Raw genomic sequence first — 27,738 nt, 5'->3', positions numbered from 1 at the left:
TGCCGACAATGTGTGACTGTATTTGTTTTCCTGTAGGACTGGTACCATCAATCTTATGATTGTGTCTGTGTCATGTTTGCATCGGTACCAGATTTTAAGGTGTTTTATACCGAATGTGATGTCAATAAAGAAGGCCTGGAATGCTTGCGGCTGTTAAATGAAATCATTGCTGATTTTGATGAGGTAATTAAGCTTCTGCCAAAAATGAACTGGATTACATATTTACTGAAAAATAAAATGTTTCAATAGACCTTTGAGCATTAGAGTTTGGGAAAAAAGGCTGCTAAGCTGATCTAACGTTCTGACTTCAGCCTTGCAATCTCGAGAGATATATTCCCATCTGATCAGGTTTTTCAATTACATCATCTAATGCATTAGTGGTATGGTTTGAAAGTCCTGAATTTCAGGAGTTTATTTCAGTACTTCAGTGTGTTCGTTTCTCCTGTGAGCAGGTAGATCAAAACTGTGAAACTAATCCTCAGGACTTTCTTGTATAACCTTCGTGTGATTGACAGTATTCTTAGAGGTGTTTAATGCTTGTTGTAGACAGTATAAGATCTCTGGTTAAATCCCACAATAAAATATGGTACTAAAGCTTCAAGTTTCTATTTTCCTTTCCTTCAAACAGCTCTTGCTAAAACCTAAATTTAGTGGTGTTGAAAAAATAAAAACCATTGGAAGCACTTACATGGCAGCAGCTGGTCTCAGTGTTACGCCAGGCCAAGAGAACAACCAGGTACGTTGTCTCTGAAATCTGCCGTCCTTACTCTGGGCGGACGTAGGTACGCTTCAAAGTAACAGAATGTAATGTGATATAAAAGGGAAAGTAAATCACTGAGTGACTTTCTGAAACGTGGAAAAAGATGATAGAAGTGTATTGTCTCCTGCTGAATTCACTATTTATCTCCTAGTTCCACTTTTTTCTTAAGCAGGTATGAAGTCTGTAACCCCAGCATACTTGTTACATCTTTAATGTTTGATTCAAGCAGCTTAACATTTCTAGATGCATAACAGAATAGCTCTAATAATAGGTAAGTCAAAGAATAGTTGCCAAAGAAAAGGCCATCTCAGAGTTGGACAGTAAGCTTTTTGTGATACCTGAGAACTGGCACAAAAAGAGAATCCTCAAGTGCCATGTTAGATCTGAATCTGAAACTGTTTGTCGCCCAGAAGAATTAAAACCAGTTTCTGTACTCAGGCTCACTTTCACTCTAGCAGGTTCATGTATGACATTAGGGGGCACGTATATAATATTTTACAAAACATGCAAAAATAAATCTGGAATCCTAAAGGACAGACATAAATTTGTTGCAAAATCTAATCATATCATGTTTGTCGTCTCATAGCCATTTCAGTTGAATTTAATGTAGTTTTTAAAATCCATTTTGAATGTTTGTTGAACTGTGCAATTCTGCACAGTTAGGAGAATGAGTGGTCTCATCCGTATAAACTTTATTCACAAGTAGTACTGTTTGGGAATAGCAGGCTGACACGACCTTCTGCGTTATACTGTGATCACTAATATGTGTGTTATGAATTGCGTAGGATAAGGAAAGACAGCACGCTCACATTGGGATTATGGTGGAATATGGGATTGCCTTGATGAGTAAACTGGATGGCATCAACCGACATTCCTTTAACAATTTTCGCTTACGGATTGGTAAGTTCAGTTTGTGAAGAATATGAACTCTGCAGTTCTAAAAATTAAAAATGAGCTAGGATGACTTAGGTAAATTGCTGAGTGCTGTGGAGCCCTTCTAACACTGAACACCGTATTTGGATTAATATAAAATGCTGAATAGGTGAAGGTAGTATTGTCTAGTCTAGTCTAAGTTTTTTTAATGTCAAGCTCCTTCATGGACGGGCTCATCTAATCCCTGGAGTGAGCGATACAAAGACTGCAGCTGGATGAGTTTGGGGAATATTAAAGGTACGGATGAAGAGTGAAGTACCCTGGTACTAACTGTTGACTAAAGGACAATATTGTCATTATACAAATGTTTATTTCTATGACTTAAAAGTAGAAAAGGAAGAATTTTTCTTTGTCATGAACTTTGCCCGAGCTTGTTCGACTTACCTTTTTACAATGAATGAGTCACTAAACATCTCTTGAGCCTCAGGACTAATACCTCTAGAAGAGTGGTAATAGCGGGTGCTAGAAATGTGTTGCAGGGTTAAGTTCTGGGTTTTTTTTCTTCTTTCCCCTGAAGCTCATGACGTATAGCCTATAATGAAGCTAGATATCCCGTAACTTTCTGCTTCAGTAATGACACCTGCTGCTTTTCTTTATACTAAGGGATAAATCACGGCCCTGTGATTGCTGGTGTGATTGGTGCCCGGAAGCCTCAGTATGATATCTGGGGCAACACTGTTAATGTCGCTAGCCGAATGGAGAGCACGGGGGAACTTGGGAAAATCCAGGTAAACAGAGCAGCCTTGGAATGTCTAAGAAATTATTTCTGATTGTTTATGGATTTTTAAAAAATGTGAATAATCAGCAGAATTTCACAAATTTTCTAATTCTTTTCACACTAAGGTCACAGAAGAAACAAGTAAAATACTACAGGAGTTGGGATATTCATGTGAATGTAGGGGACTCATTAATGTCAAAGGCAAGGGAGAACTGAGGACTTACTTTGTTTGCACTGAGACCGCCAAATTCCAAGGTTTGGGACTGAACTGAGGCTACGGTGAAGTTAATCAAAATCGATCTAGAACTGCCTCCCTTCTGTGAAGACATAGAATTTCCCTCCTTATGTGAAGGACTTTATTCTAAAAACATAAATATACTATTCCTATTTCTTCAACATCTCAAGATAAGAGAATGATTTTTTTTTTTTTTTGAAAGAAGTTTTGAAAAGTTCCTAGAAGACACACAACCACTGCTCTGAAAAAGACTACTCTCTCCTGAAATGATTTGAGGATTTACCTGGAATTGCCATGGAGCGTTTTCAGTGAGTCCCTTTCCTTACCTGCACTGTGGGAGCGTCGGCAGCTCCGGTAACACCACGACGTGTGGCTGCACTGCAGAACTCCCTACCCCGTCAGAACAATGCGCTGCCTCATTCCTTGCGACACACCTGCTTCCGCAGTGCTGCAGGCGTCACAGGCGAGCGCGGTGACGCCCGGGGCACCTGGAGCCTGTCCTGCTTCAACGCCAAACGGACTTCACAGCGAGAGACGGCTGAATAGCGGAAAGAGGAATGCAAGGGAACTCAAATACATCATAACTGTGCTGAGCTTCTTTGAAAGAAAAAAAAAATAATTGCACAGTATCAGATGACTTTTTCATTATCTTCACCTCCTCCATACGTACGTTGTATTACGCAAATACTTTCTTGACCAACAGCTCTTCAGAAATAACTTTCATCTAGTTCAGAGTGTTTACGTTGTATTACATGTTCTCCCTTGTATTCCTGTGCCTCTGTATTTAGTATCTGCAGGCACATTTCATACAGCCACATAAGGGAATGCCTTTAAAATTCGAGCTTTAAATTTAAAATATATACCTGATCCTGAGGAGCACTGAGCACCTGCAGTTTATCCTGCGTGCTGGGCTAGACAGGCTCTGGTAACAGCTTGTATCACTGACACCCAGCAGGAATTCTGTATGCTGACTGCGTTCCTGAGGGAGCTTGTGAAAGAAGAAATGATCTGTTTTGAATTGTTTGGCAACTGAAGAACTAATAAGATAGTATTAGAAACAGTAGCAGATACTGTATAAACAGCTGTATGAGGTGGGCTTTGGGTTTTTTTCCTATTCTTGTCTCTTCAATTTGACTAGCCACTGGCTGGTTTATATACCTTTTAAAGGCAACGCAGTTTATGAAACAAGTAGAGTTTGCAAGTTACAAAAGGATGTATGGAAAAAGCCATTCATAATGGAATATTCATGTTTCAGCAGAGCCTCAATACTGAATGCAGGCGCAGAGCATTAGTAAGATGATCACGGAAACTGATTTGCTGTAAGTTAGTTTAGTTTGTAAAGTTTTTAAGCTGTTAATGGCTTTTGCTAATTTCTAAATTAGCATTTTTCTACTTTCTGCAATCACTTAATCTGTTTTCTGTTGGTGGAGATGATAGTATTTTGTAAAGCTAACCTCTTGTGCCCAGTTAATATATGTATTAACTAAGGATGGATTCCCCACCACCACCTGTAGTAGGACTAAACAGCACAGTGACTAATGAGTCCAACATCTGTTTTGTTATGCCTTACCCTTCCACAAACAAAGCAGCATTTGCTAACATTTCTGGGTTTAGTACTAAACCATACTGGAGAAGTGTTTAACAAGCAGTCCTATGCATCACTGCCGCTTTCTAATTACTGTGTAATTTCTTTAGAGGACGAAGTGACTACGTTTCAAGACAGAAACAAATTAAATATTGTCCAACTGTGGATTAAAAATTGTGCTTGTGGCCTTTGTCAATTTGGTAGGTCAAAACTGTGTTTGTAGTAAGTCTCTGACAGAAAATAGCACCCTAGAAAACCTTAGTTTGAGGTTGTCTGGTTCATGTGTGGACTCTGCTGAAGAAGGAAGTTTCGTACTTGGTGTCTTGTTAGTATAATGTCAGTGTTGTAGTTGAGTAAACTTTCAAGCAGCTTTTGCTACTCTTTTATGTTGGTTATTTGTAGTAAGCATTTGTTTTGAGATATTATTTATTGTTTTATAAGGACCATGCATGTGGCAAAAGTGCCTTTCAGCAGTCTTTGATGTCATGTTAGGTAAAGTGACTATTTGCCTCATGAATATATTTGGAAAAGTGCATTATGCCTATCGATAGAGCTGGCTCTGAAGTGTTTCTGTTCACAGAACTAGTAGCATGTAGATGTAACTAATCTATGAAAGAAAATTTGCTGCCTGTAACAGCATTTTGAAATGCTTTTGTTTACATTGTATTGCCTGTCAGGCTAGTTACTTGCTTGGGCTAACTTCCATTTAACCTCATTTACAAAAGTGGTATCAAGAGCTGCAGCTTTCAAACTGGAAGAAGTAGGTTTTGTTGCAGTTTTAAAAGGCCATTCTGCACTCCCAGTGCTCGCTCAATGTCGGTGTACTGTGCAACGCCAGAAACTGTGTCATGACAAAGGGCTTGTATCTGAGGATGACTTTCTGATTTCTCATCAGAACTGTATAATGAGAGCACTATATTCAACCACAGAAAAAGTTCAATTTAAGAAGCAACTGTATTTAAATAATTGTTTTCAGCAGTCCTTTTGAGAGTGAACTGTGAAATTTAAGATCGAGGAAATAACTTTATTTAAAAAAATCTTCCTTACAGCATTATTGTTTTCTTAAACTGAAAAAGTGGCACTGTATCTCAGTTGAAGAGCTAATTGTGTCTTGAATTAGCAAACTCTTTTGAAGAACAAACTTTTGGTTTTACCATTAAATAAAAAACTTCCTGAAACTTGTCTGGTTTTGCAATTATTTTGATGATTCTCATGAAAAGGAGGTGTATTTCTTAATTCCCCATAGAATTAATGAGATTATATCAAGGTTATGAGTAAAAACATTTAAAAAAAAATTTGCATTAAGTGGAAAATAGGTAGTGAGGTACTTTTGTTCAACAGCTGAAGAATAATTTCAGTACTCTGTTTTCTGTACTCTGCGGCTGCCTACTGCACTGTACGAAAGGTAAGTGATGAGAAATGAGATGCTATAGAGTGAGTCAATAATGATTTGCCTGGCCTACTTCTTGTGCATCTTGTCTTCGCTTGTAGCATGAAAATGACTTAAATATTAATTGAAAAATTAATTCCCTGGCATAATATTTCAGCTGCAATTACCTAGAACTGTGGAAAAAAACTAGTGGTGACTGTAGTAAGAACTATTCTGGGCCAACTGAAACTACTGGAGAAAAATCCAGGTTGACTGTTCAACCTTTCACAGTTCTTAAAATTTATTCCAGCAAATTTAATTGTTTTTAAACACTTGTGCAGCCGTTTTTAGAGAGGAGAAAGGAAGGCAGTGTATGGATGATGTTGGCCATAAGGCTGGGGTTAGAGGGTGGAATTCACACTCGTGCTTTGCCTTTTAAGTGACCTCCTGCTTCACCTCCCTGCCCCTGTGCACTTGCGTGGTTGCGGATCAGATGGAGCCAAAACACTGCATGTCCTTCCTGTTTGAGGCCGAGGTACTACTGCAACCATAGGGTAAAAAGGAACAACATTTAAAAATAATTAAGCAACACCTGTGGTAGGACCTATGTATAGCACTGTATGATCGTGTAAAATATTAATATGGCATTTTTACTTACTGGCTGCAGGTGGGTTTCTTCATCTCACCTTACTGTCCCGACACCTTTCTAAGCTTGCCCTCGAGTTTTAGAATACTATGAGCAGATGGTGGTGTTTCTCTAATAGTAGATTCATCCACAGTCCATGTCTTACAAAGCTGATCTTTTGTTAATTCATCAGGCTACATCAGTTTTATTTAAACAGTTTATTTCTCTTCCTCGCAATCAGAAGAGTTGCACAGTAATTTTAAAAGGGAAACTTGCATCTTCAGATATTAATGGGTTTTGCCCCAGTGAGATTCTGGTACAGAGTCTACACATTACTTTTAGGAACTTTTGGTTGAGTCCCTGCACCATATATAGGCACACTTTGACTTTTCCTGACAATCTATGAAAAGTCAAATGCTGCAGAGGTGCTTTAAAATAGTAAGGAATGGAAAAAGAATAATTTAGTGCATTTATGTGGCAGAAGTAACTCTAATACAAACCATTCAACTTCTAATGTCATCAGTTCCAAAATTTAATAAACAGAAGTAGTTTAACACACAATATACATGTGCTCAGTGAATGCACCTGAAGGAAGTTTATCTGGTTCTTAAATAGAATCAAACAAACAGCTGTAAACATCACCGAAGCTTCAGACTGTAACTGGACCACACTCATTTTCAGGGACGGTGACAGTCTTTTTAGATTCTTGAAAGTCTGAAAGTTTACAACAGGTACCAGGTCAACTAAATGAAAGAAATGAATATATAACAGAGCATTCCTAAAGTAATTTTCTATGTATGTGGACAGGCCTGAGTTAGCTGTGTGTTCTGTAACAGTCCAAGAAAGATTATGTTTCAGTTAGTCAGTTCTGCTACACAGCTTCTCATACAGTGCTATGCAAAAGAAATTGCTCAATAATTTTGAAATTCAATTTTATTGAGCAGTTTCCTTGGAGTAATCCAGTTCTTTTCATTAAATAACATGTTAACTGAAACTTTTATAAACCACAGATTGAGTAAATTTGTTGTGTGAATTATGTTTGTTGAAAGGAAATTCTTACCTGCCTTAAGAACTGGGAATGAATACAAATGCCTGTTGTATGCTTTTACCGGTAATATGCCACAAGGGGGAGATCTGGCTTGGGCACTTAGATTTTTTTTTTTTTTTCTTTTTATTTCCCACTGACCTGACTCTTTAACCCAGCAAAACCAGTAGTACTTTTAGCTGGGGGGGTTGTGTTGAACTGATGCTGTCAATTTACAATGCACTACAGCTGGCCACATTAAGCAACAGGAGCACACAGCCAACAGCTTGGAGGAAGAAGCACCATGTCCTTGTTTTAGCAAGTGAGGAATTATAACTCTTCTCTTGTAACTTCATGCTAAATGGAAAAACTAAAATTGAATAGATTGCCAAGCTTCAGAATTTGGCAATGCTTTAAGATGAATGGTAAAATAACTACTTTGGTTCAACTACATGAAGTTCCACACATCCAGAAGATTAATTTTGGACTGAGACAAAACACACCAACTTTCCATTAGAAACAGAATTTTAAGAAGAGGAGAACAACTGAAAGTTGAAACTACGTTACTACAAGTTCTACCACAAGCCAGTCAAATGATTTGCAGATGTGGTTTTGTTTTAGTTGAGCAGATGCTACAATACAGTTTGGATACTCACCCTCTGTCAAATCTACCCAGCTGTCTTCTGCATCAGGTAAAGGGACTGAAATTCCCATTGCTTTCCGGATTCCGTACGTACTGACAATATCACCTGGAGTCACTTGTTGTGCAAGTTCTTTCAGGTTATTGGTCACTCTTTCCGCTAGAAAAGACAAGTGGATGTATTTATATGCTATATATACACACATGGAGTCACTGAAATGAGCCCATCACCCTGCAAACACTCTAAGTACAAATGGAACTATGCTTAATGTCCTGGGTTGAGTGAATGGTGGAGTTTTTTTGGTGGCAAGGGAGGGGGCTATCGGGGCGGCCCCCTGTGAGAAGCTTCTCGAAGCTCCCCCAGCTCCACATCAGCTCCACTTCTGTTTGGGAAATTGAGCCAATCGGCTGCGCCTCTGTGATAACATATTTAAGAAGGGACGTGGTGATGGGCAGTGGGACTTGTGAGGAGGAGTTGCTGCAGCTGCATGAACACCAAGGTCAGTGGAGGAACGGAGGAAGAAAGGAGGGGGGAGGTGTGCCGGAGCAGAGACCCCCCTGTATCCTGTGGTGAGACGGCAGGGCGGCCCCCCCTACCACCCATGAAGATCTACGGTGGAGCAGACATTGACTTATGGCCTGTGGCTCCTGCTCAGCTGATCAAGGTTCTGTGCCCGAAAAAGGCCGGGGTCTCGTGGGAAAAGGTAGCCCCGCTGCTGTAATTCAGCACTGGGAGGATTGCAGCATGCGGGGGAGTCCCACGCTGGAGCAGCTCGGGAAGGGCTGCAGCCGTGGGAGGGAATCCAGTCGGAGGAAGTTAGTGACCCATGACGGAGCAGTGTGGGGACCGCTGCGGCCCATGGGAGGAACTCATGTTGGAGAAAGTTTGTGGAGGACTGTCTCCTGTGAGAAGGGGACCACGCTGGAGCAGGGGGAACAAGTTCCAGACGCTCCCCCCACCGAAGATGAAGAAAGTGGCAGCACTGACTGCACCCCCCATTCCCTGCCCCTGCGCCACTGGGGGAGGTAGAGATATGGGGAGCAGAGCTGAGCCCAGGAAGAAGGGAGGGGTGGGGGGAAGGTGTTCTCAGGATGTGGCAATGCTTCTCACTGTCCTACTCTATTATGTGTTGTTAGTGTCTGTAATAAATGTATGTTCTTTTTTTCTTCCCCTAACGAGTCTGCCTTTTGCTCGTGACCATAAAGGGGAATTTTTTCCCCATCCCAGTCCTATCTCGGACCCCAAGCCTGGCTCTCTGTCCCTTCTCATTGCTGGAGGGGATGGGAGAGAGAGCTGCTGCATTGTGGTTGGCTACCAACCAGGCCGAAACCACGACAGTTAAATAATGTTTCTGCAACAGAAGAGTTTTGTTGTACGGTGTGCAATCATGCAAGACATACGGGGAACTATAAAAGAGATGGTTAAGAAGAACAGGAGGAATGAAATAGCTGCTGACCAGGGCTTGCTGCCATTAAGGAACCTGAAAGCTAACGAGTAAGCTAATGACACCTGGCTCACACTGGTACAGCAGCTGAGCAAGATCTGGTGGCACCCACACAGCACCTGTGTTCATAATAGCTGGCCTTCAGGATTCAGCATTTAGTTTTGTATATAGAGAGGCTGTTCTTGTTGCTACAAAGGTGGTTTTCCTTCAAGAAGTAAGCTGTAAGTACTTAAACTTTTTAAGAAAGATAGTATCTGATCTGGTTTAGACTTGGTATAATGGGGAATTTATCACATCAAGGTGCTTACTTTAGCCCACATACGCTGTAGTCGGTATTACACAAGTTAGTTTTACTTACAAAACAGACACCCTTATCTTTGAAGGTTGCCATTAACATCACCTGTATAACTGACCTGTGAGACAAGAAGCTTTGCTCAAATAGTTAAAGAATGTATGATTGGTATTAATTGGTATAATTAAGTAGCCTGGTAACTGGATGAAACCTGGAGTAAAGCTAGCCTTACAGTAAGAACTTGGTAATACTTAGGCAACCCCTGTTCAAAGACACAGCAAAAATCATGGTGTTTAGAGGAGTTTGGTTATTGTCTGCCCCATGGCATAGAGAAAGCTCCCAATCAGTTCTAGGGGAATTCATTAATAAAGAAAAAATACCTGTAATTTTTGTATGTAAAGCCAGAGATTACATTTATCTCTTGGCCTAACAAGGTACTTGTTCTGCACTGTAACTGTTAAACTTTTATCTGTCTTGGAGTTGTTACAAGTATTCTGCAAGAATGATGAAAAAAAGTGTATTTACCCAAGTGCATCTCTCTGTAAGATGGACCCAGAAGGCAAATCATGTTAGGGGGTGGTTTTGTACTTAGTCGTTCATTCTGAGCATCCTGGAGTTCTCTCAGAAGCTTCGTTGTTTCATCAAGTTTCCTCTGGAAGATTTCAGCCTCTGTTAATGAAGAAAAGAATATCCTAACTTGTAAAGAGTATATTTACTTGCATTACTATATAAAGGGAATGGAAGTTGAAAAAGTTACAGACATATCCAAAGTGCAAGTACCGAGAACACTTACCCTCAGAATCAAACTCTTCCATAGGCAGGCCAAAGTTTGTAACTGCCTTTAGTGCTGTCAGTCTGTCATTATTAGCAGAGTCCAACCTCCCAGCAATATCAATCTCCATAATCTCCAAATAAAAAAAAGAGGCAAGTAATAATTTAGATAATATTTAGATCAACCTTGAAACAACAAAATTGTTTGGGGAAAATCAGAACACAAAGTTAGTTAAAATTAGTCTGCTCTACAAAACAAGTGAACATATAAAGGGGGAAAGCTGGGAAGACACTGCAGAACTTTAACTGGAGAACAGTGTCTGTTTACTATTCTTCTTTATACTCACATAGAAAATAACATCTGCCAAAGACAGTGGGGATATGCACAAATGATACAGTAACTTAAGACCAGCATCCCAATTATATAAATAAAACCCAATAAAATTCCTTGAGCTCACCTAAAGCAGAGTTTATCTAAGATCCAAGGCCAAAATTCAAAACCAACCTGGGAACTGGCTGCAGCTGAAGGCTTCAGGAGAGCAGCCCTTTCCCTAGAACTGCTGCTATGCTGCTTCTAATTGAACAAGGTTGTGGTGGAATGATTCTAGAGGTACACTGTATGCCTATAGGGGCACAAGATATCTGAGAAAACTTTTCGAAGATAGTTATGTATTGTGTGATATTTTACACTTATATTGCAAGTTCATGTTAATCTGATTTGGTTTAAGATACAAATAAAACAACTGTAGCTGCCAACCAGGAGGACTACCACATGGTTAAACAATCACAAACAAAAATACGTGAGCATTTTCTTGTGGTTCTTTTGACATACAGTCTCGTTTAAGACTTAATTTTTTGGAGATTCTTACTCTCCAACTGCCTACAAAGAGCATGCCCTTGTCACCATTCACAGAGTGTGTAGCTACAGCTTGTCAAAGTCTCAGTGTAGCTGCACAGGCCTTACAGTTGGCGGCAGTTTTGTAGCTGCAGGGTTAGTCAGGTTGGTTAGAGTAGTTAATTGATACAGAAAAATTTTACCCTTACATCTTTTAATGCATCATTTCTTTCATGTGGGCCTTCAGCTTCCTCCAATGGCTGAATAGAGAAAGGATTTTTAAAGATGACATTAATCTTTAAGTTCAAAGTAAAACCTTACAAAATGCATTACTTTTAAAGTGAGGTAAATATACAATGTCATAATGAGCTTTTTCTGTAAACCAAGTTACAAAGTAGCTATTTTTTAGAGGGCTTTCTTCAGATATTGTTTACTACAATACAGCACCCATTTTATTTGCTCTTTGCCAAGTCCACATGCTTTTCCCCAGCGTTGCCGTATCAGATTATTTACCGGGGGGCAGGAAGAAAGGGAAGGATGATTAGTAGAGGCTGAAATGTATTCTGTTTCTATACATAACTGTGTTTCTCTTAATACTTGCAACAGGAGTGGTTGAATCCTGTAAGTCAGCAGCGCTACTGGGTACTAGAAAAGAGCTAAACTAGTAATGCAAAGCAAAGGTTTGAACTGGGGCTAAAGGTTGATTTCTGATCCATGAAGTTTCTGGTATTAATTTAGCTACTATTTGACCCATTAGTAAAAGGCCAAGATCTGTTTATTTCAATAGTTTACACTGATGTGAAACTCAAGGCATTTAGTTAAGAGGAACTGTTTTGTGGAGATTCTCAACTAATTCTTGGATTGTCAGTTAGGATTGTTAGATCAGCCCCTTTGATTCCAGTCATGTTTGGCATATACAGGTACTGAAATCTCCTAGGAATCTGAAGAGTAGCTGTTTATCTCCTGAACTAAACAGTGGCTGCTAGAAACATGATAAACTTTTAATGGAAGCAAGAAGGCCCATCCATTACCACCTCACTCCTAAACAACTGCTTACTGATATTTTCTTCCTAAATGGAACAGGAGCTAGTGCTAATGGGAGTGGGAGGATAGACAGAGGAAAAATATGTTACTGTCTCTACAATATTTTGTTAATTTTCATGTTTTGCTAATTAAGAAGTCAGAATAATCCTTCTAGAAAATCCATTCACTGGAGACAAACATCAGTCTTCACTTTCAAATTTTACCAATTAAAAGAGAGCCCAGCAATTGGATCACCATCATGTTTCTCTAGCTTTATAGCTTGTGTGCTAAAGCCAAAGACCAGAGAGTACACAAATCCACTCTTACCGTTTCCAGTTCTCTGAGAGCTCTAGAATGTCCTCCTTTAGTCAGAACATCCAGCAAGCTATCAGCCATTAAGAAAGGATAATCTTGTGATTTCATCAAAAAATCATGAATACTGAAAGAGCAAAAGGCAGTTAAAGTAACTACTTTCGTACCAAACATTCAATGGAAATAGTTACATAAAGTCAAGCCAGTATGTACAGCACAGAATTTGATCTAAATGCTTGCTTTAGTTTAGTTATCCAAGCCTTTTGTAGCTGAGGAACCCATCCAGATTACTAACAAAACCTGAAAAACTAGGAAAAGTACACTGGCTCAGGCAGCTGCAGCAAGCTGAAAGCAAATTTGCACAGGTGCTTTACATCTGCACTGTACTCAAGTATTCCCACATTTCATGCAAATTTATACCACTGTGTGTTTTATTTTTGAGATTCTCCTAAAACAAAAAGATTTTAACTCTGAAGTTTTTATAACCAGGAATAAGAAAAACAGTGAGAATTAATTATTTTTACTGTAGTAAATAATGTGAAAATCAAGCAGTATACCCACTACTTAAGAATGAAGTTGGTAATCGCTGTCTCTGGATTCAGCTCTCTCACTGTGACCACAGGGATTTGGTCAGTATATGACACTAACAAAGATGCAGCTCCCTCAAGACAGTAATTAATTCATTAATGTTAAAAAAAATCCCATTTGTATAAACATTTGTCCCACTCTACTTATGGCTTTGAACACAAGTCCTTCAAAGTTAGTCATAAATACACTGAAATTTTAGACTCTGTTCCCATGTATCAGTAACATCAAAATCCTTCAATCTTGGCGAATTCTCTTATTAAAGTATTTGTTTCTTAAAACAAACAAAACCGAGTAGGCTATAAAGACAGTAGTGACATTACTCAACAGCACAGACATAGCCTGTACTGCAGAGTTGCACATAAATGCTTCTGTATATGAAAGCTGTGAAAAGCACCCTAGTAGTTTGATTACCTGAAAGATCCTTGATTTGAGTCTTCCCCGTATGTTGAATAGATTAAGTCAGAATCTTCTTTGCTTATATTAGCAAATGTAGAATCATATGTTGGAGCATAGGAACTATAGGGTCCGTAATTCAAATACGTCACTAATGAATAACAACAGTACTAATTATTACCTCTGACACGCATGTATCAGATGAAAATGAGAAGGGGTTGTAAAACAATCCCCCAAAAGAAAAACTTTTAGGAACATATTTCTTATGGTTAAAACAAACTTCCACAGAATACCATCTGTTCACACTGTAACATCTTTTAGTAACATCTACATCAAATGCGTATTTACAGATGTTTTATTAACAAAACTGTCTGCCATAACACAATATGAAAATTCAGTCTGGTGCCAGTAACAGGTTCTCAAGCTCCCCACTATGCTCTTCCAAAGCTAGCAAAAACCTTTTTCTATCTGGTATAGTTCCTCTTCTCAATACAGATGAACATTTTATTAAATATGCCTCCCCTTTTTGTATGTGTAAATTAAGCTAAACTTCATGATGTGCTGTTTCAGTGTGTGATAGGTACATGCAATAATGTGCTTTATCATTAAAAAAAAAAATTAGTTCCAAACTATTTGTGTGCTAGTAATAAGATCAACCTATTTTGTTTATATATTTGTACTTACCTGGAGTAACCTTGTTTCTTTTATCTTCTTTGAACCCTTGTAATGTATTAACTCCTGACTGAAGTCTTCCTGCGGTCATACCCAGCTTTACAGGGCAGTAACCTGGTTCTACAATAGGATATATCAAAATACAGAAATAATGAAGGCATAGTTAAGTGACATAGGAAGATGTTCATACTCATTTAGTACTCATAGCTAAAACTTCAGAATAAGCAGGATACAACTCTCAAAGTGTGTTTTCCCCTCCAAACACTTCATACTTAAGACTGTGTGTAGTCTTACACATGGATCCAGACCAAGTGGTAATACAAGTTAAGCACAGAAGATCTAACCTAAATGTTAAGTTTTCACTATCAGTCTTCCTTCTTCCTGTCCGCCCCTACCAGAGGCTGCATCATTATAGAGGCTCTGATTCTTAACGCAGAAGACCACAGTTTCTTTATTTTTGCTGACATTTCCTACTGCACAAATAGCGAAAAGGGAGAAGTCAACTTTTCAGCTTGGATTCTGTCTATTCCAGACCTGGTCAGCTCAGTTCTGTAATGAGCTGGTAGTTAAATACTCAAGCGCCTTCACTCTTACAGTTAGTGGCACTACATCAATGGCACTGACACGACAACATGACTTGGGACCCAGACAGTTTCCAGTAGCCAATTCTGGAACATCTGTGATCTTTTGGGTCAGCAGACATTGCACTCCATACATGGATCAGACTTAAGGGGTGTCCAAGGAATGAAATGTGCCCAAGCATACGGCAGGTAGTCTCTTTCCAATGGCAAAAGCGTTCTCTTGCAGCTCCAAAAAACAACTGATGTAAAAAGGAGAAGCAACAGCCACTGAGGGCTCCCTCCAGCTGCTCCCAACTGCCACAGCTGGTTCTCATCCATGCGCTCCCTCAGCTGCAGCTTTTTAAATCCAGATCTTCATCAGTCTGTAAAGAAGCATTTGGTTCTTGGCCAGCATTTGCTGATCTACCCCAGCAAAAAAAGCAGCAGAGCACGTAGGTAAAAGCAGCTTGTTACCCAAACCATGCCAACTTACCTCCTGCAGTAAGGTCAACTGGATTAAGAAGGCCCAGAGTTGTTGTACCATCTGGTTTTCTTCTTTCAAATTCACACTGAAATAAGATCAGACTATTTCAGTTTACATATTAGTTTGAAATTCATGGTCCTTAAACTAACAGAAATACCTAATGAAACTGTCCTACCCACAGGAATCAGAAACGGATTTGGAAAGATCAGTCAGACTTGGAAGTGAGTGCTGCTTTAACTTTTTTATTTTCACTACATAACTTTATTATTGTCTTAGGCACAAGGAATTAAGAAATTATGACAAATATTAATGTTTCTGCAGAGGCTAAGAGGTAAAATATGTAATTCATGTAGAAAATCCAAAGGGCCCAGTATTACCAAACTGGGTTCATTCTCCTGTAACATTAATCACCTTTGCTCAGATATGTGGCTGTTTCAGAACTACAGATTTGACAGGTCAGATTTGACATATTCTCTTGAGGTTCCTTACTATTTATCCTTTTCCACTACTTTATCTAAAATTTCTGAAAATTTTAAGCTGAACTTGCTCTGCTGATGAAATTCAGCACGCATTCAACTGATAAGCCTTTTTTTTTTAACCTTGCCAATTTCCACAAATGATCAGTCATGTGTGAACTCTAGTAAAAGCATACCCTGAGTTTCAGCTGACATACAATGCTAAGTAAGCCTGGTTTATGAAAAAAGTGAGAGATATCCAAGACAAAGATTTACCTGGCTGTTTGCAAGCCGTCTTGTTAACTTTCCTCCAGATTCCCTAACAATACGATCAATCTGCTCTTGTTCCCTTTCCAAGCTGTTGTTTCGCAATTTGTCTTCAAGTAGATCTTTGTCCTTCCTGTGAATAACACCCACGCAACCTGGTTACTAGCTTTAACAGATTTTACAGACACCAGTTGGCTAAACGTCACAAAAGGATAGTGAGGAAATTGTTTTTGTAGACAAAACAACTAACAAAAAAAAGCACCATTTAAGATGCCTGTATTTAATATAGCTGGGGAAAATACATGACAAAGATTTGTATCAGCAAATGGTTTTTATGTTAGTACCTGCAAATGTCTTTGTTTAGCTTACTTCAGCCATACTGACTTCCTAGTGCAGCATGTTGTCAGATTTTATGTCATCACTCCCACAAAACTAACAAGGATATTTCTGGTAAAATAAAATACTAGATACTCTGAATTCTACTATCTGTATTTCAGAATCTGTGAAAATAAAGTCACTAGTATTTCAGATATTGAAAGGGTTATTTTGAAATATTAAAAGATAATTTCAGGAAGTTCTATAGCTATGCATTTACATGTTTCAAATACAACTACTATGCAAAAAAAAAAAAAAAAGTACTTGAAATTATCTATATAGTTATTTGTACCAAAATGTTTAAGAGGTCATATTTGCAAATTTCCTCCAAAACAATACCACTTATGTGAAAGACACTAAAATAGAAAATAACTGAAGGAATGGAGTTGGTGAGCAGTACAGGGTTGCCTACATAAAAAAAATCATGGTATCATAAAAGATTCTAAACTTCATTATTTTTGGTATATGAGGGTGCTTTGTATAAATGTTGCTCCTTTGAGATGAAAAGGTCTTAGTGTATAGACAGTAGCAGAAAGAGAGAAACCCACATCCGCTGGTCCCTAGAAGTCATCTTGTTTCAGTAGCATTTAAAGGGTGTATCCTATAGATTGTTATTGAGAGAATACTTCACTTTTTGTTTTCTTTGCTAGGTGTTTTGAATGCTTTGGTGTCACCATCCACAGGTTCTCCTGTGACTTTCCCAGGACCATTTTCATCTTCCCCAGTTTGCTGCAGTTCCGTCTTGTCCTTCTGTTTCCTAGTCTTCTGCAGGTCAGCCATGAATTCTATACTTTGTTTCAGGCTCTGAATTCTCTCCTAAAAAACACCATAATCTTTTTATTTTCTACTTCAATGAATCTTCTCATAATCTACCCATAGAGGATGATTTTATTTCAGTTCTTTCTTTCTTATACTAGCAAGTATAAAGGCAGTTTAGAAAATGAAATATTAAATGCAAGTATTTCTTCAATAACTCATCTGGTAGCAATACTAAAGCATGAGCCTTAAAAAAACGTACTCATTAAATTCTAATATGCAAGCATCTGACAAATATTAAGCAAGTTGTTACTAATTTTCATGAGATCCCTGTAAGAAAAGTGGAATTAAATAGGGATCAAAAAGAAAACAGCATATTTTTTTTAACATATTGTTTTGTATTTTCTTTTACCTGGCTAAGTATCTTCATCCCTGAGTGCAGCAGTTTTTTTGCAGCTTTGTAGTAAATGGTGTCTGGTTTGTTGTAAATCATTGCATTAGTACACATAAGTTTGAAGTTATCCTGTACAGACATTAATAATTTTGGAATGAAAGTTAAAATTTTACAGTATACGGTACTAAAATTCTTGTTGCAAATGCAGTGTCTTGAGTGTTAGGGAAAAAGAACCTTGAAGAACATTTTTAATTAATTAAAGAAATCTATTAAATTTAAAATTTAAACAAAAATAAGTATGTAAATTAGATTTAAGTCTCAAAACTCGCACCTCAATAAACATCCCGAAAGCATCCTTAAGTGTTCAGTATTGTTTGTAGTTTCTAAAGTTTCAATGGAAGTCCTCCTACCTAAAGTTACCCACTTCCCTGACCAATCAGCAGTCATTAAAAGAAAAACAAAGTGAAACAACATAAAAAAAGACAATAAACCTAACTTTAAAAACCGAAAAGTTGCAATTCAGTTAAGTCATTACAACGAATACACCAAAGTTTCAGTTACAATGAAGAAAAGAAATGTATGCTTGTCTGAAGTTCATTTCTTGAATAACTGAGCTAGAAACTTCATTTCTATACCCACTGCAGAGCCCCTACAGGTAGATATGTTTTATCACATTCTCAGCTATTTACAAAGACAAAAAGTTAAAATGGAAAACTAACCAGGAACAGCTGAAACAACAGGGAATATTATTCTTAAGTTTTGGAGCTCTAAAGAACGTGCAAGAAATTACAACCAATACTCTTAACATCTGCCTAAATTCAACTGTTAATTACACACAGATTACACTTCTCACTCAGGTCCTCATCTAGACCAGTAAAGAACTAGAGAGTATTTCTGCTAAAGAAAGCAAAACAAAACAAGCCCCCACACCTTTTAAAAGCTTTAGGGGCCTTCAGAACAGGCCCTCGAATCCACCATACACACTACAGCACAGGGTTAGGCAGCTGCTTACCTTGCCTCCACTAGTTGTGGATCTACATGACTAGATAAGCCTGGCTAGCACCGAGGTGAGAGGATGCAAATGATGAAGTAGTAACAAGCAAAGCCAATAAATTCACCAGACTCTCTGTTTTTTGAGAGGCAGTACGTTCAAAAAGAGAGCAGTCTGACAGAAATGCTAACATTTTCATTATTAAGTAAAGATCTAAAGTGACCCGCTGAAGGACAAACTGCCAGGTTCTATTTAATCCCACATAAAACCTGAAACCATCCACATCTTTTTGAGATGCACATTTACAAACCAGAAGTATTTTCTTTTTCACTTCCAGAACTTATTTGATCACAAAGATTCAACAAGAAACATTTCTTCACGCAGAAGTACTGAATCTTTTGGCATCTTCATGTTCTCATGAAATACAAGAGTTCTAGTCAATTGAGCATCATACATCTCTGCAGTCAAAATAAAATTTACAGAATTACCTTTAATTCTTCTATGGACTGGTACCCATTGTTCTTGATCTTCTCTTTCATGGTACTAAAATCCATTGGGTTTTTAATTATCATTGAATAGCCCGGGGCAATAAAATCAGTCACAGGAAAAGAAAAGAAAGAACTTGGATCCTTTCTGTTAAGAAATTAAACAACAGTGTATGTTTCAACTTACAGCAAAGGACACATTGGGCTTGGTATTAAATAGAAAGGAAAGGACTAAGCTGAAAAGGAATCAAAACCATAAAGCTAGAAACGGCTCATGTCAGCATAATCTTTTGCTTTTGAACGTTGAGAAGATCCCATATGCAACCCCATATAACAAAAGAAGTGCTACAAATATATTTTAGAAGTTAATTCTGCATTTTGATAACTGTGTTCACAAGACTAAAAAAAAAACTTTTTTTTTGGTTTTGGCTTTTCAAGAAGTGGTTTTATATTATATTGGTAATTGAAAAATAACGGGAACAAATGTCATAAGCATGTGTATGTGTCATTCACTGCTTACTCTGAAATTAACAGAAGGGAAAGCTTATTGCTAAAAATTGTGATAGAACGTGTATACTTATGGTTATGTTAATTTTCAGGTTACGTAAACTATTTTAGTTTTTTACATTAAAATTTCCTAAGACTTTCCGTCATCTTCGACATACACTGAAGTTTCTGGGTGCTTCTAATAGCATTAAAATCAAATACAGTTGGTTGCTGTTTTCTCCTTAGGCTCAGGCTTAGTTGATAAACTGGCAAGAATCCCTCCTCCAGAGCCACTGCTTTTATGCCTTTCACTAAACTCCACAGCACATGAGTGGCCTCCTGTGCCAGTGCTGATACTACACACTGGTGAAACCCTTGGCATTTTCAGGCCTTTTTCCCGAGGCTTACTTATGACTTGCAGATTTCTATTCCTAGTCGCCAAATTGTTACAGAACAATGAAAAGCATTTTGCTAGGCAAACCGAGAAGCACACAGTGCAGATACTCTGCAACACCTGTGGAACACTTGCACAACAGCTTCCAACTGAGAGACAGGATTCAAAACCAGAAGTGGCAGCTGCTTTCTGCATGCGTGGAAAGGTAGCCAAAAAAACCACACACAGTTTTTCATAGTTGATTGTTAGTTTCTTGAAACATACACCAAGGTCTTGAATATTTAAGGTTACGGGAAAACTTGTGAACAAAGTTTCAAGCTTAATCTGGTGAGACAGGTAAAGATCTTTCAACCACTCTTGCGTAAAACATACAGATATTCTTAATTCTTAAAGTCAAGAAAAAATATCTTAAACCACAGGCTACTTGAAAGAACTGCAAATCTGTTTTAATCAAAAGACATTTGGTTAATAAGACAGCAAGAGAACATGGTTTAAGTTTTAAAGTGTGTACTTCTTTTTTTATAGTAAACAATGCCAAAAATAGGACAACTCAAGGTAAAAGAAGTTTTGGCAAGTTCATTCCAAACTCTTGTGCCTCCCTGAAAAAAAGTTCTTATAAGGAAAGCATCACATTATTGGAAAATTGTCCTATTTTTGAAGGGTTTTTAAAGGTACTTTAAACTTGAAACTGGAGGTGTTTACAAGAAACCTAAGCTGAGGAGAAATTCTAAGTGTGCATTCTTAAACAAGTACTTAAATTCCTAAAATAGTCCTGTTAGGAATATATTTAGCAATAACAACTTCACTCAGCTTTTTATATGCCTCTTAATGTATGCTATTTTCATTTCATAGCTCTGAAAGCCTGTAGCACTGACATTTACCTCTGCAGCTGTCTCATGAGTTGATTCAGAGCTTCCTGAAGTGGTGTCTGCTCCACCTCTAGACAAAAAAGAAGTGGGGGGAAAAAGGGTGTTAGATAGAACTGATTGCAAGAGGTACCAAACTTCCAAGATATTAGAAATCAACTAAACAAAACTGATACAACTTGAGAATTCATCATAAATGAAAAGAATACAGTGACAAAACCCACAACATATATAGGGGATCTACTTTTCTCTTGGCCTTACTTGACATTCTGCTCACTCTGATGTAGGTACCAGATACCACTCTGTAAAAGAATTATACAGTAATGTAATTTCACATTTTTGTGTGAGATGGGGAAAAACACTCAGATAGCAAAGAATGTCAGGTCACTTGCTACAGAAACAAAGAACAATAAAATGTGTGTCAATTAAAGAAAACTGCAATTAGTGAAATAAATTGTTTGTTTTGTTTTTTTTTTTCCCCTACCTTCCTGTTTTGATAAAGTACTCGTCAATGGTTTCTCTGGTGGCAATTCCAATCTGATGGGAGTCTGACATTTCATTTCCTGTTCTCCCTCACTATCTGCATGGTCTCGATCTCGTTTCCTTTTATCCTCCTAGAAAGATTGTTATAGAAGCTTAGAGAACCTGCAAAACCGGCATTATTACTGTACATAATGCTCTCTGGATTTTTCAAAACCACCTCACATAGTTTAAAAAAAAAATAGTTTGTAAGTCTTTAAAAACCTTGTATTCTTTATGTACTGTCTCCATCTGCTGGACAATGAAGTAATTCAGCTGTACAACGCAATGTATCACAGAATTATCTTTTCAAAATATGTGAAAGCCACTTACAGTATGACAGGCATGACTCTGCACTATTGTCTGCACAGAGACTTGTCTCTAGTGAAGCCCCTAAGATGATCTTTGAAGGTGTTAGACAAACTAAATAGTCAGGAAATATGAAATTAGAGGTACACATAATGCCTTGAATAAACGTGTTAGAATTATTTACTATGTTAAGAACCTCGAGAGGGAAATACATTTTTTTTCTTTTTAATTAAGAACTTGTAAAGTCTTCGTTCTGGTTTATATAAATTATTTAGACACAGAATTTTCTCCCCCTTTTTAATTTTCTGTGCTCTTATATTTGACAATATTTTTTGAAAGATGACACATTTCAAATGATTTCACTCATCTTTTTCTAATAAAAGTATCTGGAGAAAAGGAATTGGCAAAACTAATATACTGAGTTTGAATGTATTGCGATTTGTGACAGTCATACCTGCTCACCTTTTGATGTGAAGACTAGAGGAAGTTGAAGCATTTTTTCTGCTAAAATGCACTAGTATGAGTACATACCTTAACTTTTCTCTTTCTTTTCTCCTTTTCTTCTCCAGGAACTTGTTTTTCTCCTTTCTTTCTCTTTTTCCTTTTTCTGTCCTTGTGTTTTTCATGTTCAGATTTGTCTTCATATAGGCTGGAATCAAGTCCCGCATTTCCAGTAGAGAGTTCAGCAACTTCACTTCCTCCAACTTTCAGCACCAGCTTCAGTGGCTTTTCTACATATTCTTAAAACAGCAGAGAAAGAAGCCGCGTGAGTACCGCGGGAATCACCCTCATACTCAGCCTGAACTGCACGGCACAAGCTCTCTGCTACCTCGGAGTCCTTTCGGAGGCTGTCACTAAACCAAATCTCATTTTCCTTCCAGACTCCACAGCTGCTTCTGCTTCTCCACCAACCCCCAACCTCCCTGCCCCGGGCTCAGCGGCGGCAGGAAGGGCCGCGCTCCCCGCCCCGCTCCCCACATCGCCTCAGCTTCACCCCCAACTTTTCAAACCGCCGCGGCGGGCGGGCCGGCCGCGTTCCCCCCGCGGCGGGGCGGCCGGCACTGAGGGCCGAGGGCCCGCGCTCGCCTTGGGGCCTTGCCCTCTGCCCACCCACCCACCCACCCTCGTAGGGGTGCTTGTCCGACTTGTGCTTCTTGTGCTTCTTCCCCATGGCGGCGGCCGCGGCCCTTCGCCCGCCCAGGCCCCGCTGCGGCCGCGGTGACCGGCCCCGCCGACGAGCGGCGCCGCGCGCATCCGGGAGGGGGGGGGGGGAAGGCGGTGAGAGGAGGGCAGGCGCGCCCCCTGGCGGACTGGCGGTACGGCCAGCCGTGCTGCAGTCTGCGCATGCGCAGAGGCCGTCGCTGCCTGGTATGTTGTTGGCTTGGCGGGAGCAGCTGCGGTAGCGTGAGGAGTTTCGCACCGCTCCGCGCCGGTTGTCTGAGGCGGGCAGCCCTTCTAGCCGCGCCTGGCCCTGCTCAGCCCGGGGCTGGTGGGAGGATGCTGTCAGGCTGGCCCAGCTCCGTTCTTCAGGCAGCGTTGCTTCTCTCCCTTCACAGCCCCTCGCGCCTGCTCCTCTCCCCTCACAGTCCCTCGCGCCCGCTCCTCACAGAGCCGCCGGCGAGCTCCCTCCAGCGCCCTCGGAGATGCCCTTTGCTCCCTGCCTGAGGCGGTTTCTGTCTGCAGCCCTGTTCCTCTTGTCCCCCACGCTTGAGTCTCTGAGGCAGCGCAGCTTTTTCGGTGTTTTTGGTAAGACTCAGCCTAAATATTCCTGTGTTTACGCTAGTCTGTGCTGCAGAACCGCCCCTGCCACGGCTGTGAGAGCCAGATAGCCAAGTGTGATACTAGCAGAAGGGGCACTGGGGAAGCCTGCTTTCCTGCAAGAGTGGTTGACGTTGCCCCTGGTTAGGCACGAAGGGGCCTGTGAGGGTTGCCCCCCTGCCTGGCAGTGGTGTGGGGCCGTGACCTGGTCGTGCCAAGCAAAGCTCCAGCTTGAGGCAAACCCTCAATCCAGGATAAAGACCTCGAGCAGTGGCCTGCTCATCCTAGAGTTTGAGAACCTGTGCCCAAATTTGTACCAGTGGGAAGAGCAGAGGCTGTATATGCCTGAGGAAGGGTAGAGAGTTTGCAGAGGTATGCTGAGATCTGTACCAGTCCAAGGAACAGGTCTACTCAGTGCCCTGAGGAAAAGCAGTGATGGTTGTGCCTGTCCTGCGCAGGCTGGGACAGGGTCAGCCTTACAGACTAAATGCCTGAACTTGCTCACCAGTTTTGAAAACAAATCCTTTATAATCAGGTTGTAGATTTAAGGAAAATACATGTGTGTTGCTCAGTGCAGGTTAAAAATAAGTTATAAATTAGGACCTCCTGGAAATGGTGGAAGTTAACATATTTGCTTTGCCTGTCAGTACTTACCAAAACAAGCATGGTTTTCAGAATTAAATATAAAACTGACTATATAGTCTTTCCGTTAATAGTGTAGTTGCTGATACCACTTAAACTGCAGTCATTGCCATTTCAGGACCACTGTGTAGTTTGTTCTACAAACACCTATCTTGTAATGAGTCTTGAAATTTCACATCTGAAATTTAGAGTACAAAAATAAGCTGTGTCTATTTCAAAAGAGAAGCTTTAATTTTATTCCCACACAATGGTCCTGTAAGTATGCCTCAAGTTTGTTGAATCATATGTGGTGTTTTATAGCCAGAAAAAAAACAGTTTTTAATTAGAAATTTATTATTTGTGTGGCTGTACATCTACACAAGGTTTATTTTGAAACCTTGAGAAGATAGAGAAAATCTCTTGACCGTTGTCCATTCAGTTCCTGGGAATTTAATCAGATGTGACAGCTTTGTTTTGCGTTTTACTGGTTAGATTTACTGACATTTGGTAACCTACTCAGAGAATTGAGTGGGTGGTGCTCTGGCATAAACCACAACTTTCCTGCTTGATCTTATTCCAGTAGTCTGAAATTCAGCTATAATAGACACAGTTGTTTTTCTAATTCACATCTGGATCATTTAATACTCTTATTGCGTATGCAGTGAATGTTCTTAAGCATACTTTAGTGAGAGGTAGAGCGCTTTTGCTTGGGCTGTGGCCACATGTAGAAAATACAAGACTAGTAAATATTTAAAGGACATGTTTTATAGAATGAAAAAAAAAAAGTTGTTATATCCTCTATTCCCACAAGAGGACTGGCAGACTTTCTAAGTTTTTTTCTTTTAAATGTTATATGGCAAGACCATTTGCTCAATTGTTATTCTGAAATTTCCTGACTAATCTTGTCCTGTATTTAATGAAATTTGAGAGAATTATGCACAAACAAGTAGTGTGAGATATTGCCAATATTGAGAACTGCACTTTCTAGGTTCTCGTTCATTAACATCCCCTGGATCAGACAAAGGTACTTTTTCTTAACTGTTGGTGTACACACACATACCTAGAATATGGATCAGGTTTGCAATCCTTGTCTCCAGCTCTCCTTTCCAATTAAAAGATTAGTATTTATTTCCCCTCAAAAACACCTGTGCAGCCTTCCAAAGCACTGTTCAGCTTGGGCAAGCTTGGAAAGAGAAAATGCTGCATTTCTCAGTGATGCACAAGAGCGTTGCTGTTGGGTCTTGTCACTTGCCTGAGAAACAAGCCTGTGTTCCTTCATACTCAGCTGGCTCTGCTGGCCGTGAGCAAGCAGCTGTGTGGTGTGTAATTGCTGGCTGGGGTTAAACCACAACACCTACACAGCAAGAATACATCGTATATATAGTGTAGTATTTTCTATAACATTCTTGTCACTTGGATTTGAAGTAACTGTAGTATAAACCTCACTTTGAGGTGTAAAATTGTGCATCATTACTTGAGGGGTGGAGCATTTTATCATATCATACTTCTCTCCTTTTTCCTCCTTTTTCTCTTTTTTTTTCTTTTTCTACTCCTCTTCCATTTCCTTTAACTTAAATCACAATAGAGAGAAAAACTTGTAACTAACTCTGCCGTACAGTCTGCAGATGACTGTGACAGCCTTGTAATTAAAATCATACGTTGGGATTTGATTTCCATTAGACTTTTGCTGAAGGGCTTTAACTTTATTCCTGCAAACTATATTTAACATAAAAGGTATTTGATATCAAACTTTTTCTTCCTTTTCCTCTTCTTCAAAAAAGTTTTCTTGATGTATGTTTGCATTGAAATAGACAAATTTGAACAAGGTTATTTGTAGATTTATTGTAGAGGGTTTTAAAAATCTACTTCATGAAGCATGTGCTTTGACTGCAAACACAGCAAGACCCTCTACAATATGTCAAATTAGTGGGGTGTAATTCTTTCAACAATCTTGAATTCAAGCTGAAAAATAAAAATGTACCTGAAACTTCTTTATTGCTATTAAAATATGTGCTCTTGCACATCATCTCATTATTTTCTCTTTGTGTGGAAATTTTGGGGTCTTCCATAAATAGGCTTTAATGTGGAGTAAATCAGCGGCTAGTTATTTTAAGATTTTTTGCATGATGTATGCTATATACTAATATTGAGTCTACCGAATCATTTAATTGTAACATTCTTCACTTGTATGCCAAATTATCTGGGAACTAATTAAGAAAATTTCTATATAAGTATATAATTTTCTATTATATAGAAAATTTCTACATAAGAGAAGTATCATACAGTAAATTTCTATATAAGGAACTATATAAGAAGTATCATGGAAACAATATAATAGTTTCTAAAACACTGCTTTCTAGGTAACAAAACCAGATTTTTAAAAAGGAAGCTATTAGATGTTAATACTCCATAACAACAGGTATTTTATATTCTCAAATTAATGTGCAATGTGGCCTTATAGCAGGACTAAACAGATGATAGGTCATTTATTTATTGTAAAGGTTTAAGAAACTTTTGTTCTGTTTGAAGAACTTGGTTTTGTGAGTTGATGATGAAGATTGTCACTGTTTATATGCAACTTTTTGAAGGAAATTTATCCTTCCAGCATGATTTGCTTTTTGAGCAAAGTATACTCTCTCGTTGAGGGAATGCAGATAGAGAAGCTTCTATTAATTAAAGAGAAAAAGTCAATATTACATTGAACCTCAAAATACTATGTAGTGACCTAGGAAAGTTAACAGCTTGTATTGTTACTTGGTCTACACGTAGCTTTGTAACAAGATATCCATGTCGGTTGCTGTATGATTTCTGCTAATGCAATGAAGTGGTAGAATGCGTACTGTGACTGCAAGTTGAGGTGTGTAAAATGTGTTTATGTTTTGCTAATGTGAACAGAGATGTTTTAGATGTCAGCTGACTGGATTCCAGAATTTCATCACAGAGTAAGAAGGAATTTTGTTGCAGCTTATGTACACAAAACCCCAGAGCTGGGCTAGGATAAGAACCTCTGTGTCAACAGTTGCTTCTGAATAGTTGCTTTGAAAGTGGTTACCTATGTTCTTTGTAATACTTTTCGTTAGCAGTCAAATAGCTGGCAGTAACTGTCAGTGAATAAGGACCTGCTTCAGGTCACAGTGTTTCCATGTATGGCATTATTCAGGAAAAGTCTCTTTGGGCATCATTTCTAAAATGCTATTTATAAGCTTATGAAGAGTTTTATCACTGGTATTAGAGATGCAAGGTCTCATTCTTGTTGATTGAATACACAGGATTAAAAACTTCAGTTCACTGCATATTTTCTGAGGATCATGTTCCTCATCTTAATCAGTGTCAATTTTCTATAGCAACTAGTATTTAAGAGTGAGAGACAATAATGTGTGCTGCTACCACTGTTGGACACAGAGGAAATGTTTGAAAACAGATGTCCAAGTATTTCACATATACTATCTTTCATCTCTTAAACAACACTGCAAAGCACAGGAGATGTGTGGTAAAATCTTTGAAAGGTTTCCATGAGTGTACAAGCATGTAGAAGCTTGGGATGCTAAACCCACTGGGAGTTTTTCATAAGCAGAAACATTAACATAAACAGGTTTTGTGACAGACATTTATTTAAAACTAATATTTTACACTAGCATGCCTTTCTAAACATAACCGAACGCATATAGCTGAAGTAAAGAATGTAGTCAATATTTTATTGATTCATGTATTATCAGTATGACTTTTAAATCAGTTACTCATTAGCTGAAAGATATAACTCTTTTCTTCTGTGTTAGTGGGACACTGTAATTTTCTACA

At 38.9% G+C, this 27,738-nt stretch overlaps 2 protein-coding genes across 4 annotated transcripts in view; one reads left to right on the top strand and one right to left on the bottom strand.

Annotated features, from left to right (window-relative positions):
- ADCY7 (adenylate cyclase 7) overlaps positions 1 to 5,409 on the top strand; it is a 68,261-nt gene extending 62,852 nt beyond the window's left edge. For all 3 annotated transcript variants that reach the window (XM_042797417.1, XM_042797416.1, XM_032998186.2), the window contains 5 exons: positions 37 to 183; positions 629 to 736; positions 1,546 to 1,660; positions 2,297 to 2,421; positions 2,537 to 5,409. In XM_042797417.1, the coding sequence (XP_042653351.1) occupies positions 37 to 183; positions 629 to 736; positions 1,546 to 1,660; positions 2,297 to 2,421; positions 2,537 to 2,683 (642 nt within the window). In that variant the 3' untranslated portion in view covers positions 2,684 to 5,409. The remainder of the gene's footprint in view (positions 1 to 36; positions 184 to 628; positions 737 to 1,545; positions 1,661 to 2,296; positions 2,422 to 2,536) is intronic.
- A 1,019-nt stretch (positions 5,410 to 6,428) lies between these two features.
- On the bottom strand, positions 6,429 to 22,827 carry BRD7 (bromodomain containing 7). Its single transcript, XM_042797418.1, has 17 exons — positions 22,684 to 22,827; positions 22,093 to 22,301; positions 21,218 to 21,347; positions 20,749 to 20,806; positions 18,991 to 19,135; positions 17,530 to 17,640; positions 16,993 to 17,177; positions 15,996 to 16,119; positions 15,274 to 15,349; positions 14,233 to 14,340; positions 13,567 to 13,699; positions 12,583 to 12,694; positions 11,442 to 11,492; positions 10,420 to 10,531; positions 10,152 to 10,295; positions 7,906 to 8,049; positions 6,429 to 6,939 (listed from the first exon to the last, which is right to left on the bottom strand). Exons 1-17 carry the CDS (start codon positions 22,730 to 22,732, stop codon positions 6,875 to 6,877), a joined length of 1,956 nt encoding a protein of 651 aa, XP_042653352.1. The 5' UTR covers positions 22,733 to 22,827; the 3' UTR covers positions 6,429 to 6,874.
- Positions 22,828 to 27,738: the final 4,911 nt, after the last annotated feature.

Source organism: Tyto alba, unplaced genomic scaffold (assembly GCF_018691265.1).
Source record: "Tyto alba isolate M040663 unplaced genomic scaffold, T.alba_DEE_v4.0 Super-Scaffold_26, whole genome shotgun sequence".
NCBI lineage: Eukaryota > Metazoa > Chordata > Aves > Strigiformes > Tytonidae > Tyto > Tyto alba.
Note: the sequence above shows the minus strand (reverse complement) of the source record. Positions and strands in the feature narration are given on the sequence as shown.